At 37.8% G+C, this 13,712-nt stretch overlaps 5 protein-coding genes across 6 annotated transcripts; 2 read left to right on the forward strand and 3 right to left on the reverse strand.

Annotated features, from left to right (window-relative positions):
* The first annotated feature begins 492 nt into the window (after positions 1-492).
* SOFL2 (SOB five-like 2) lies at positions 493-1,378 on the forward strand. The gene is made up of 2 exons (XM_011080263.3): positions 493-644; positions 747-1,378. Exons 1-2 carry the CDS (start codon positions 641-643, stop codon positions 1,142-1,144), a joined length of 402 nt encoding a protein of 133 aa, XP_011078565.1. The 5' UTR covers positions 493-640; the 3' UTR covers positions 1,145-1,378.
* A 1,108-nt stretch (positions 1,379-2,486) lies between these two features.
* LOC105161683 (GCN5-related N-acetyltransferase 1, chloroplastic) lies at positions 2,487-3,246 on the forward strand. The gene has a single exon (XM_011079463.3). The coding sequence runs from the start codon at positions 2,621-2,623 to the stop codon at positions 3,173-3,175; it is 555 nt and encodes a 184-aa protein (XP_011077765.1). The 5' UTR covers positions 2,487-2,620; the 3' UTR covers positions 3,176-3,246.
* Positions 3,247-3,439: 193 nt separating this feature from the next.
* Positions 3,440-4,652, reverse strand: LOC110012832 (chaperonin 60 subunit beta). The gene is made up of 2 exons (XM_020697860.2): positions 4,355-4,652; positions 3,440-3,581 (listed from the first exon to the last, which is right to left on the reverse strand). The coding sequence occupies exon 1, from the start codon at positions 4,508-4,510 to the stop codon at positions 4,358-4,360; it is 153 nt and encodes a 50-aa protein (XP_020553519.1). The 5' UTR covers positions 4,511-4,652; the 3' UTR covers positions 3,440-3,581; positions 4,355-4,357.
* Positions 4,653-5,569: 917 nt separating this feature from the next.
* On the reverse strand, positions 5,570-9,658 carry CPN60BETA4 (TCP-1/cpn60 chaperonin family protein). 2 transcript variants are annotated; one of them, XM_011079486.3, is made up of 14 exons: positions 9,342-9,652; positions 9,125-9,250; positions 8,526-8,663; positions 8,317-8,412; positions 7,984-8,226; positions 7,667-7,901; positions 7,403-7,572; positions 7,215-7,292; positions 7,048-7,119; positions 6,863-6,967; positions 6,568-6,660; positions 6,354-6,446; positions 6,076-6,199; positions 5,570-5,964 (listed from the first exon to the last, which is right to left on the reverse strand). In XM_011079486.3, exons 1-14 carry the CDS (start codon positions 9,498-9,500, stop codon positions 5,942-5,944), a joined length of 1,755 nt encoding a protein of 584 aa, XP_011077788.1. In that variant the 5' UTR covers positions 9,501-9,652; the 3' UTR covers positions 5,570-5,941. The 2 variants fall into 2 exon arrangements, with proteins under 2 accessions (XP_011077788.1, XP_088736289.1); XM_088880163.1 differs by lacking the exon at positions 5,570-5,964 and having other exon boundaries at positions 6,146-6,199; positions 6,597-6,660; positions 9,342-9,658.
* Positions 9,659-11,510: 1,852 nt separating this feature from the next.
* Positions 11,511-12,454, reverse strand: LOC105161689 (basic leucine zipper 43). The gene has a single exon (XM_011079474.3). The coding sequence runs from the start codon at positions 12,293-12,295 to the stop codon at positions 11,702-11,704; it is 594 nt and encodes a 197-aa protein (XP_011077776.1). The 5' UTR covers positions 12,296-12,454; the 3' UTR covers positions 11,511-11,701.
* Between the last annotated feature and the right edge of the window lie 1,258 nt (positions 12,455-13,712).

Consider the following 13,712-nt stretch of genomic DNA (forward strand, 5'->3'; position numbering starts at 1 on the left):
AATTCTTGCTTTATCTTGCTACCGTTTCGTGAAATGATCAATGATTGCTCCTTTCATCTCCCGTTTCTTGACAAAAGTTGCATGTTACAAGTCACTGTACAATATAATTCACTCGTCGTGTGATAAAGATTGGCTCCAATTTGAGGTATAGAAGCTCTCATAGAAATGATTGCAAAAATGACATAGCCCATATGCATAACTAGCCTCATCCAATTTACCCTGTTACAAGAATCCAAAAAAACACAGTTGGATTCACTGCACAATTCACATGAAAGGCTGCCCTCTTAGTTGATGACAAGACACAGAATTAATAGAAAGGGTACCTGAAATAGGGCCTCTTCAAGCTATCTGAAATCATTGGTCTTGTACATTCTTTTGCCATTAGAATTAAGAGTGGGCCTCTTCTGTATCACCACTTCAGAAACAGCTTTATATTTATGAAACAGACAGGGAAATAATTACAGGATAGCAAGATTTCCAGGCCTGAGGTTATAAATAAGGCCCTATAACTCCGTTTACAGCAAGTGGGATTACTTAATTTCCTGGAAATAAATGCCATGAAATGAAAGACTCAAACAGATAAAGGGTTCTCAATTCTTCTAGTTAAGAAGATTGCAATTCTTGGCTTGCCACATAACCAATGAGTAGTTTTCATTCCCCTCAAGGCTTGTTCATCGAGGTAGCATTGATTGTTAATCTTTTTGCACCTCTACTAACAATGGATTAGTTCTTGGATTACCTTGTAGGCACTGAAGAATGCAGCAGCAACGAGTCAGGCTGGACGACGTACATAGCCTCACCGGACTATGAAGATGATGATGATGATGATGATGACGATGACGATGACGATGATGATGATGATGATGAAGATCATGGGGTCGACGAAGAAGGCGGCGACGAGCAAGATGCAGATGATGTCGATAGTGATGACTCAATGGCTTCTGATGCCTCATCTGGACCAAGCCATCAATACGAACATGCTGGATGTCATGCATGGAACAAGAATGGAAGAAAGTTACGTGATGGTAAGAAACAGCAGCAGCAGAAGAAGGGGAAGAAGCAGCATGATGAGCCAAAAAGATCAGCAAAAGACAAGTCAGGACATAAAGCAGATCATAGCGCTGGGAGATCGAGAATAAGGTAACTGTCCATGTGTTTTTCAGGACTAAATATATCGAGCTTTTTTCTCAGGAGAATTGTACCGGGAATGCAGATTTGTAGTTCTTGATGCAATAACATGAACTGAAGTCAGCCTGTTCATAAGTAGCTTGCACTATGTTTTCTACATGTGAAAACAGTACTTCTTTCTCTTTTTGGGTTTTACAAAAACCTTTTAACTATGAAATCTCACATCATAGTCCATTCTGGATTGGCTTAATCTCACATCACCATTCAGATAAGATGATGAGAATCTAATGTTGCACATATTATGATTAATGAGTTGAGATTATATGGTCCATGAACCTCTAAAAACCAAGGATTAATCTGGGCCAAGAATCAATAAGCTAAGCCCGTTGACAGCTTCCGGCCCATCATGATTATCTTGCCAGTTTCCAAATTTCATGAAGAGGTTGTGGAAACTAAAGGAGCACGAAGCTTTGGGACTGGTCCAAAAAAGTGCTCCATTCAAGACTAGTTCATGGATCAGCGCAATTGAGGTCCAGCCCAAGCCCGATTCGACCTACTTTTATCCTTATTTCATAAAATAAATATATAATAAATTAAATCAACAAAAAATTACAACTAAAAAGAAGATTAATTAAAAATACATAACTTAAATAATTATTGACTAACAAGCTTATAATAATAAACTTAGATAAGAACAAGCCAAAAAAAAAAAAAGTTAAAATAAACAAAGAATATTAATGAATTAATGTACTAAAGATCCAAATGTAAATAACTAAGACGTTGGTTTAAAAAAAAAGTAAACAGCCAAGAGAAAAGTTCGAGTCTCAAAATTTTTAAAAACTTATTGATATGATCAACTTTAAAAAAATAAAATAAAAATTATATATTATGCATTATTAAAAAAAAAATAGCCAAATCAAACCCGACCCGAGTAATGACATATAGATTTGTAATCTTCCCTTTGTCACAATGAATCAAGAACAAGGAAATAGGATGTTCCAATTGTTACATTCAAATACAAGCAAAATATTGAAATTTCTTTTGTCAAGTTTGACAAGAATATTTCGTGTTTTTGCATTCTGAATTCAGAAAGATTTTCATATTTTAATGTTCAAACTTAAACTTGGTGCACGGGCACCTACTTCATCCAGGAATTATATATAATGTTGGCGCACTCCTTTCATCCAAAGATTATATATAATTATCGATCAAATACACCCAACGCATAAAAAAAATTTACAATTAAAGATAAATAGAAAGTGTTTCACCTTATTCGTAAAAGATTTGTGTTACATAAACTGAGGATGTTGCAAAATAATGGAGCTTCCAATCCCCCAAGAAATAGAAATAGATGAGAGAGAGTTACAGACAGAGATGGGCGTATGAAAACCACAAGTTCCAAATCTCAAACAATATCCATTTATAAATGTTGATATGATATATGATTTAACCAAAAACATAAGAAACAAATGTTGTAGAAAAGAAACAAGAAATGCTGCTCCACAATCGAATCCCCATCACACCTCCTCTACCCCTCAGAAAGCCCATCCACCACCACCGCAACGCAGCCGTCTCGGCCACGGCTAGCTTCTCAGTCTCCGACGAGTCTCTCTCCTCCCGAGGCTTCACTTTCCACCGCACCATCGACAACCTCAACCTCGACCACCTCAATTCCGTTTTCGCGGCAGTCGGGTTCCCTCGCCGCGACCCGGAAAAGATTCGAGTAGCTCTTGAGCACACCGACGCGCTACTGTGGATAGAGTACGAGAAAACAAGGAAGCCCGTCGCGTTTGCTAGAGCTACAGGCGATGGAGTGTTTAACGCGATAATATGGGACGTGGTGGTGGACCCCACTTTCCAGGGGATTGGACTGGGCAAGGCTGTGATGGAGAGATTGGTCACTGAGCTGTTGGAGAAGGGGATCAATAACATTGCATTATATTCGGAGCCCCGGGTGCTGGGGTTCTACAGGCCCTTGGGGTTTGTGGCCGACCCGGATGGCATTAGAGGCATGGTCTACTCCAGGAAGCAGAAAAACAAAAAATAATAACGAAACTTACTGTAAATTTTTCATTTTTGTTTCCCATAATTGATAAAAAGAAGAAATTCATTCTTTTATTTGCTGCTTTTTCTCAACACATTTTTGTTTTCTCCATCCTCGGTCACATTATCTTAGCGAATGCAATAACATTTACTTCATACGTTGAAAAAAAGTTAATATTACTCCGAGGTTTCGGAGGTAAAAGCAATGCAACAACGTTGGTACATGTTGAATTCTACAAACTTAGAACAAGATAACCAGATACAATATCTTATCTTTGCTATGTAGATAGCATCACCTTGGCAGTTGGCAGAATGTGCACTCTCCAACAATATGTATTCAGGAGGTGAAGAGAAAAAGAACCTTATTGAAGTTGCAGTTGCAGCAGCAAACGGATGCCTTCCGTTCCAACCTACAACATATGACCAAGAGTCATTACTGCAACACAGTGTTGTCGAGTTTGATCAGTAGCGACAGATCTGTTCTTGGCAAAAGAATCGCCAATAATAAAGAATCGCATAGAGACCAAAGAGTATAACCACAAGGAGTTTCTTGATGCTAATTATAGAATATACGCAAACGTTATACTCAAGTAGCGTACTATATGAACAAGGAATGCTTAATATTGTATATCTTATACAGCAGAGCAGAGAGATCAAATTTTGTGTATCTTACAAGATGATTAAGGAGTTGCCATGAATTAAAGCAAGAACACACATTGTTGCTAGAAGGTATAATAATACATCACATCTCTTTACACAAGGTGAGATATCCAGTGTACCACATCTCCCTCAACGTCAGCCAGTACAGGGATTCAGGGAAAAGCATTATTCATAGTTGTCTAAGACACATAAAGCATATGATTTGATGCTTAAAGCCAACCAGCAACACCTATCCGCTTGTGTTCCTTCATCCTTCAAACTTCTTTACTACACAAGCTCCAATTTTTCTTCTACTCACTCTTCTTCCAAAACATCTAACATAGACTAGTAATCAGTTGGACGGGCAATAATTACACACATTCCTCAAAATCCCCTTCAATTCAAATTCTCAAAAAACACAAATATATATATATATCTATTCTACCCAAGAACCAACGCAGGGAACAAAGGAATTAAGACTCAGGAATTAAAACACGACGAAAAATTACATCAAACATCACCATCAAAAGGAAAAGAAACTCACCCATCAAGAAATCTCCTTGGCATTCTGGAAGAAAGCAGCCGAGCAAAGAATTGAAGCGATGAACGCGAACAAGCCCAGCCCAATCATCAGCGAAATCCCCGCCACCATGAAGTCCAACACGCACTGCACACTCAATCCCATCATCAGCATAGCCATTTCTTCCTTTTTCTTCTTCCCTTTTTCTGTTCTTCAACAGATTCAAGAATTCTTCGTATGCGCTAAAGGGCTTGAGGTATATATATATATATACTTCTGCAGGTGTATATAAGAATTATATATTTATAACGTATACATTCCGTATATCTATCTCTCTCTCTGTAGATGCATCGTCTTGGGACGGTTGACACATTACACATACACTCAGGCAGCTGACACCGACTGCATCTCTGCAGCGGTCCACCCAAAGAGCGTGGAACATTGTAGAAATGGGCTCAGTTTTTTCCTTTCCGTATGCCCAAAATGGGCTCAGCCCAAATTTCTCTCTATAACTAAGTTATAATTTACAAAAAGTTGACACAATAATCTGATGTTACAATCTTAAATTATTCTTTAGAAAAGAAGAAAAGGAGTCTGGTCGTCTATCTGAATTAAGGGAAATTCTATGTCGGATTGAGGTTGATCGGATCGAAATTAATTATATAAATGTAATGTATTTGTGTGTAATTAGTATAAGTTTAAGAAAAATTATCGAATCTGGTTAAGATAGAATTTTCGATGAATTAATTACAAGATTAAAAATTCTAATTAAAACGAGTTTGACCAAACTTGAATCGATAATATTAAAGCATAATACAATTACCGTGTGATTTATGTACAATTCAAATTAAGTGACTAGTCATATAACAAGTGTGATTGATGTACGATTCACAAAGTGTAATTAATTACAATTCTCATGAGATTAATTCTGTTTGATCATTCTTGATTTAGATCAAAAATTTTAAAATTTTGTTTTTATTTTACTAATAAAAACAGGATCCATGTTTATGATTTATTTGTCTTATAGAAAACATGGCAAGTTGCATAAGATGATTTCTTAATTTTGTGTGCCTATTTTCCATATCCTGAGGCTTATATGTACATCCCTTTCACCCTCCTTGAAATGAGTACCCAATCATTCCTGCAAATTGATTCTTATTGCTTTGCCTCGAACAAGGCAGCAGTTTGGACTCCCTTTCACCCCAAAACTATGAAAGACACTTTCAAAAGAACAGAACAGAACAACAAAAACGAAATCAAATTTTGATTCTCTAGATGTCGGATTGCAGGATTTATAGAAGTCCATATGATCATATTTAGTAGTAAAAATTACAATATCCAGTATAATCATTTCATAATGTACTTGGTATTTCGTGCTGTATGGATCATCCATTCTGTTTCTCCTAAGAAATCTTGCATCAGTGAGTCTGTACACTTTGGCCAAACAGCCATAAAACCTGCTTCTCCAGGCACTGTATCAGTCATCAGCATCACAATGCTGATGAGTCTCTTCTGTTTCTTGCCCGCGGATTGATATATCTCCCAAGGAAAATGGCAGTGAAGTTGTCGTGGGCAGCCCGAACGAGTAGAGATTCATCCTTTGCTCGTCAACTAAACGCTAACGGGTCCAATACCTACGTGGTCATCAGATGCAAAAGGAATATGTTACAACTTATTCATGCGGTCTGAGATCGTGTGGTTTCATCAAGAGCAATGTGGATAAAAGAGAGAAATTAGTTAGTTACCTGAGGTTGGAATAGGTTTTCTTAGTACTTTGGATACTGGTTCCTTGATTTCGATGACAACAGCATCGGCTGTCAAAAACGTCTTGGCCACTGATGCTGCATGCTCCAAGCAACATCTAACAACCTGGTTCGATGTGGAAATGCTGTCATAACTATATTTTTAGCTGAACTGTCAAGTTCTTGAGTCAATTAGGAAAGTTGTTTTCACCGATGTATCGCCATGTTCAAGCCTCAGAACTAATTCTGTGAACAGGGGAGATGCCATTTTAGTATCATACCTTTGAAGGATCCAGGATTCCTGCGGCCATCAGATCCTCGTATCTGTCTCTTGCAGCATTGTAACCAAAATTTATGTCGTCTGATGACAGAATCTGCATGTATTGGAACTTCCAAAGGTTAGCTAATGAGGTTCCTAAGTAAACAAAACACTGGAGAATTAAGAAAACCTTCCATGATTTCTGAAAATTAAATACGGCATTAGCATGAAGAAACCTTATTAATAACAGTATTTCCATTCACACCAGCATTTTTGGCTATCTGCCTCGTCGGATATGCCAAAGCTCTTTTCAAAATGTCCGCTCCAATCTGCAACGTTATCAACAAATAACTGGAAAAACAAGCATATATCTATGGACTTTGGAAAATCCACATCAAAAATAGCTCTGACTTTTATGAAAACTTAAAAATTTAATTTGACAGATACACAATACAAGGAAAAAATGAAACTAAGCATTTCTGAATGTCTCAATTTTATAACAAGCAGATAAAGAAAAGACAGAGGGATTACTCTTTGCTCTTCATTGTCCAAACCTTCTCGAACACTATCAATTTTCGTAGACAGCCTTAGGAGGCAACAACCTCCACCAACTACTACTCCTTCCTCGATTGCTGCCTGATAAAAGGAAAACAGAAGCATAGTACAAAATCATACTTAATCAATATCCATAGAGCAGTATGAACAGAATTAGCTACCTTAGTTGCGTTTAGTGCATCCTCAGCTCTGAGCTGTTTATCCTTTAACTCAACGACTGTTTGTGCTCCCACCTATTGTGAAATGTAATGCAGCAGAGGATAAGTTTACTTCCAAGTGTCTGGACATGCAAAATGCCAATGCCAAGTCTCAAGAGGGTGAAATTTACCTGGAGAATTGCTATACCGCCTGATAACCTAGCTATCCTTTCGTTCAAAATTTTCTTTTGAAACTTTTCTACTGTATTCTGTAAAAGGATGGCGCGGGTATCATGAGAAAGCTAAACAATAATGTTACTATTACATAATTTCTCAGTTGATTGATGAACTTAAGAATAGTGAAGGAAAGTCTACATACATCAACAAGCCTTTGCATTTGAGAAACTCTGTTTTTGACAGCCTCTTGAGTGCTTCCATCTGTCACTATCAATGTGGAATCCTTCGTTATTACGACTTTAGAAGCAGAGCCCAACATATCCTTGTTTGCATTTTCAAGATTCAATCCCATTTCGTCCCTGATTACAGTTCCTGTATAAGCAAATAAACCTTGAGTTTAGATCCGTATTTATATAGTATTCCATTTCCACAAGTTTATGACTTATATATCATCTGGTTTTAGTACCTCCAGTCAAGACGGCAATATCTTCCAAATATTGGCTCTTGCGCTCACCAAAGGCAGGAGCTTTGATAGCTGCAGCCTTGAGCACTCCCCTCAGTTTGTTCCTGATTACTGGAGCGAGAGCCTCCTGCTCGATGCCCTCGGCAACTATAACAACGGGGTACTTTTCTTTGACAGCATTGTCCAATATCTTAAACAACTCCCTTGGATCTGTGATTTTTTTGTCGACCAATAGCAACTGCACCAACAGAACTTCAGATCCACTTTCTATTCTGTATGAAAACGGACAAAGTGCTAACTAAGAAATATAAATTCCGTACTTTGCAATCATGAAACTCCACTGTCATCTTTTGTCGATCAGTTACAAAATATGGAGACAAGTATCCGCGATCAAACTGCATTCCTTCAACAATCTCTAGATTGTTTTCAGCATAGTTCCCTTTCTCGATGGTGACAACTCCCCATCTTCCCACTTGTTGAAGAGCATAAGAAATCATATTTCCCAAAACATAGTCGTTTCCAGCACTAACAGCAGCAACATCCGCTAGTTCATGGTCCTCAACCTTAAATATTGCACATGCACATGATCTTTTATGTTCCATCATGAATGCTTGAGAAAGAATTTCCAGTGTTGTGCTATTTATTTTATGTACCTCTTTGGACATCAATTTGAGTTCAGAAATAAGAGCTCTAGCTGTTTTGTCAATCCCTCGTGAGACCTGAACTGGGTTTAAACCTGCCGCAATGACCTAGTCCAAACATGAAGTTTGGCGTCACTAAAGATCCAAAGGTTGGTTTGTTCATGACTAGAATCAACAAACAAGAGTTATCACAGAGTAGCAGAAAACCATAAAAGCTATACCTTAACACCCTCAGCAATGAGACCCTGAGCAAGCACTATAGAAGTAGTGCAACCATCACCAGCAAGATCATTTGTTCTAGCTCCAGCTTGCCTCACCAACTTCACTCCTACGTTCTCCAGAGGGTCCTCCAGCTCAATCTTTACTAGTAACCATAACAAACTAGATAATTGTTCAACTCTCAAATAACTATATTCGAAGAAAAAGTTGCTATAGCAAAACTACATTAACAGATTTTTCCTCCTCTTTATCATCTTTTTGATGCTTCATGTTCATCCATAGAAGACAGTCATTGAACACGAACACACTTCATAAGAGCCAGAAGTATAATTATGAGAAATGCACTATGAACTAGTTTACAGTTGAGCTTCTGTTGTTGTGCCAAAAAGTATAGCTGACAGGAGTAGCACAACAAAATCTTTAAATCATACAGCAAATTAAGCACCATAACGAAAATAATTGATGCCATGTGGAAAAATATTGAGCATATTTTACTTCCTTTTATCATCCTACATGTGATGAAGCAGCAAGAAAATCATCAATACAAACAAAACATTGATACGAGACAAGAAAACATAGTCTTAAACAGTATGCTAACAACCTCCTTAAGCACGGTTTCGCCATCATTGACAATCTTGGGAGGTCCATATTTGTTCTGCAACACCACATTCCTTCCCTTTGGACCCAAAGTCACTCCAATCACCTCTGCCACCTTATTCACCCCTGCCTGAAAACCCAACAACATAAATATACATAATAAAAGCTCAAAAGTTTATCCAAATTTAGAAAGAATTCAAGCACTGGTATTCAAGAGCCACCAGAAGCTTTCTAGTGGCTGAACCATCATGGTTGAAGTAGAGTTCCTTAGCCACAGCTCTTGGGTTCAAAATGGAAGTTGAAGGCTTTCTTGTAATTGTAGTGGGCAGTGATTGGTTGCTGAAGGTAATTGCAGGTAATGGGTTGAAAGCACATCCCATGTCTGGTTTTTCAGTCTGGTGAGATGAAGAGTTTGAGACAAACTAAATATCTGTTTTACCATATGGTTTGAAGCTTTAAAAGGGTGTCTTGTGGACAGTTTTGGCAAGGATAAGAGAGAACTGAGAGAGGAAAATATCTTTCATGCTGGTATTGGGCTTTTTGGCCTTATTCACAGATCACAAGATGGTAAAAAAAGACTCAAAAGAGATATTTTATATACATTTGGCTGATAGGATTAAGTTCTTGAAAGAGTAACTCATTTTTACTTTACTTTTTTGTCTCTCTATTTCTCTAAAGCTTCTTCTTAACCAACCACCACCACCGGCTGCCGCCCGCCGCCGGGTTCTTTTTCTTCCTTCTTCTTTACAATCTCCGCACCACCAGCCCACCTCATTATCTCTGCCATACAAATCTGACTATAAAGAACTCATTTTTAAGTTGCTTTTTTTTCTGGGTACTGATAGCCATCGTCTTGAGACAATTTAACTTCAATTAATCTAAAATCTGCCCGAAAATCTTTGAAGACCCCTTGCATGCATGTCGAAGGGTGGAGTACTCTTTCATCTTTCGAGATTTGATGCTGAAAACTGTATCTAGTATATTGATACAGTTGTATCTGCAGTTCGCATCACTGTATTGTGAAAGTTTGCTGCTTTAAGAATTTCGTCAGCTTCCTACTTTTCTAATACGACAAACTATCAACATTCCAATTCTTAATGTGGAGAGTGGTTGCCAATGACGAGAAACTTGGTGAATTTTCCAAGATGTTTCCAATATTTGGAAATAAAATATTTGAGTGCAGGAGAGAACAGTTCAACTTAATATGTTTGTTTATTCCCTCTGAGTGCTGATAGGTTTGGATTTTCTGTTTTAGCCCACCTCCTTTTCCTTGTGTTAATAGTTTCTTTACCTCTGGTGAGTATTGTCCATTTGATGCATCTTCCTTTTCTATTATCTTTAGGACGCATGACTCTTTGAAATGAATATCTGTAATCATTGTTAATTCTGAAGATGCTTCTTTAGTTCACAATGGAGAAGATCCAATGGTTGTTGGAAAGAGGAAGCTGTTGAAAATTATGCACTAGTAATTAGTTGGTGAAATTGAAAGGCTGAAGTTCAAGAATCACATGATCTTTGTTCGGCAGCTTTGTAGAAGTAGCAGTAGAATGAAAAAACTAGCCTCTTTTATAGCTTGTCTTTGCTGCAAAATCTGGAATTAGCACTACAGCTAAAAGCTCTGTGATATTACTACTTAGATGGTAACTCTTTAACATATCCGGTAACTTAAATGGCGTCTCCTGTCAATTTTGTTAGTTAACATCGAGTAAGATAATTGGAAAGAAATACTGCATAGTATGATTTGTAACCAGTTGCATTGGAATAGGAAATGTGATGCAATAACAGTAAGATGCACATACAGAAACACCTGAATCATAGTTTCTTTTGTATGATATTTGAATTGGTAACAATGACGGTATTGAATCTTGTTCATACATGCTGCTGGCCTCACAAAAAGATAAAAACAGTGGCTGAGTGATAGTGGTTTTCCTTTTCAAATGTTTTTGCTCCTTATGGTAGCTCTTCAATTATGAGCCACTATCACCAGCATCTCCACCACGATTTGTCCCGCTACTATACTGCTGTATGGAACAGAACACTAGCCATGGGACCTTCTTCTGGTTATTGGAGTCTGATTTATTGAGCCGTACTGATTGTATATTTCTTCCTATCTTGTCCCGCTTCTGATTAAATCCTTTGTTGCCTTCTATAGTTTGTTTTATGGAGCATTATCCAATTGTTCTATAAAAATTCTATTAATATTCTTTATTGATCTACTTGCCTGGGTAATGGCGATTGGTCCTGGTGGGGTAATCTGAATGATTGTTGGAGGAAAGTAATGATGAATTCATTGATTTGGATATTATGCTGTGAAGGAATATTTCTCTCACTTAATTTCACCATAATCGGTTGGATAATTATGCGGCGAAGATTAACTGCAGTCTTGGCAATGATGTAAACCAAGCTTTTTCTAGCATATTCATAGTTTCAAGATATAGCATGGCTGGTTTTGATCTTATGCTGCTTAAGTATAGGAGACATTGATTACCATCACGTTATACAGTACTGATACAAAAGAAAGTAAATGAACACAATCTAAGATCCTTTCTCTCTCCCTCTGAGTTAGTAAAAGAGCTCATGCTCAGTGAAGCATGTTTGTGGAAGTAGTGACGGACTGGTCTGAAGATTCAGCCTTGAGATGAGCAGTGTTGCATGGAATGTCTTCAAGATCTCTTAAAAAGCCATAGGAATTGCTAATCTGAAGATCTGTCAGCATCTGGCGAAGATCGGAAGCTTCTTCCTTGAGCCTTGTGTTCTCCTGAACAACTCTGTCATGGCTCTCTGACACATGGTTTAACTTGTCTATGAGATTGTGATTCTCAGTTCTAAGACGAAGAACCTGGGACCAAAGCTCATCAAGGTGTCTCTGTTTACGCATCCTCGACCTTCGGGCAGATTCCCTGTTTGATATCATTCTCCTTTGTTTTCTCTCATCTATGATGCTAAGTTGATGGTCCTCTGCTTCATCCGAAGTTGAGTTGCTGCTGATACACATAGAAATCGGAGAGAATTCATGGATCCCGGGAAGAGAAGTCTGATAATTTGGCAAGTTGGTCGAGAATCTGCTGAAATGCAATGCTGGAAAGCTGCTCTCCGTCAAGCCAAAGTTGGCAGGAAAGGCTGGGAGGTTTTCAGGAGCAAAGAAGTTCATTCCTTGGATTTCTGATGGAATCATGGCTGACTATTTTCAGGATCAGTACTCTGGAGTTTGTTCTGCAGAGGTTCTTGGGCTGGTATTTATAGGAGAAGGCGTATGATGTATGCAACTAAGCAACAGGTAAGAGTTTCAGGGGGCTGACATAAGCACCCTTGACACATCCATTTGAGAAACAGATAAAATAGGTGGTGTTATGCATAGCATGCAATGATTGGTGCAGCTCTTGGTAACATGTAAGTTTGCCTTTCTATAACAGCCTTAATCATATGCCTGTAGATGTATCATCTCATCACCATGGAATATGTCATGTTATGATGTTGCATGTCATATGATTATGATCAATTATGTTGGACCATGCATCTTATGTATTATAACTAGAGTCTTTGGATAATGTATAGTCTCAATTCTCAAATATAATGCTTACAAGGGACTAAAAGTTGGTGATCATGGGATGCAATTATTTAGACATGGAATATTGTTCGGAAAAAGAAAATGAGCAATTAGTTATAAGTCAATACTAGAGGAGTCGTCTTTTACAAAAGCTGCCCAATTCCTTCCAAGAACATTACTAATCTCTCATGGCCAATCACCCATTTTTGTGAATGATGACGAAAACTAGGTCAATTCTAAAGGTGAATTTTTTGTTTTTTAAAAGACATGGAAAAGAATAGATGTCAATATTAACAATAATTTTATGACTCAAAGAGCACTCAGCTTTGAGGTAGAGGGGACCCAGATTTAAATTCTTATGGTCCATATTGTTTACTCAAATACCTAAACTTAGGCTATAATTTAAATATTACTGCATTAAGCTTATGTGTTTGAAAGTGGGGGTGAAAAGCAGAAGCTGTTTTGAGCTTAAACTAGGCAAGATTTGTACTGCTTGTTGGTGGAATGTTATGTGAGGTACAGAGTATGTGGAAACTCTTCACCCCTTTCCATTTCTACAAGTAATTTTAGCAGTTGACTTCATATCTTATGTGCTATATATGTGGTAAACTCTGGTAAAGGCAGATTATCCACTTATAATGCCCCTGCACCAGAATTCTGCTTGCATTAATGGGCTCCAACTGTGATTTGAAATAAAGGGTTTTGTTCTTCTTACAGCTTATTATATTAGCTCTTAGTTTCTTTAGGAACTATGGTCAGGACATTCTTGTCTTTTAGCCAGCCAAATTGCCTTTGCTAGAATGTGTACCTCAACATTCTTTCATGCTCCCACTTTCTTATGTTTCTTTCTGCCAACATAATATTGGCTGTCCCTTCATCTTCTGGTAATGTCAAGTGGGAACCTGTGACTTAGGCTTACCAACTTCAGCATCAGCGTAACTTAATCTTAGCTGCTCGAATTCTTTGAAAAAAGTCGGTAGTCGAAATGTTCAGACGAGCAGCTAGCTTATAAGCTGATACAAGAACATGAGCTAATATGCTTTTT

The sequence above is a fragment of the Sesamum indicum genome, linkage group LG1 (assembly GCF_026168435.1).
Source record: "Sesamum indicum cultivar Baizhima isolate 11 linkage group LG1, ASM2616843v1, whole genome shotgun sequence".
Classification (NCBI taxonomy): Eukaryota; Viridiplantae; Streptophyta; class Magnoliopsida; order Lamiales; family Pedaliaceae; genus Sesamum; species Sesamum indicum.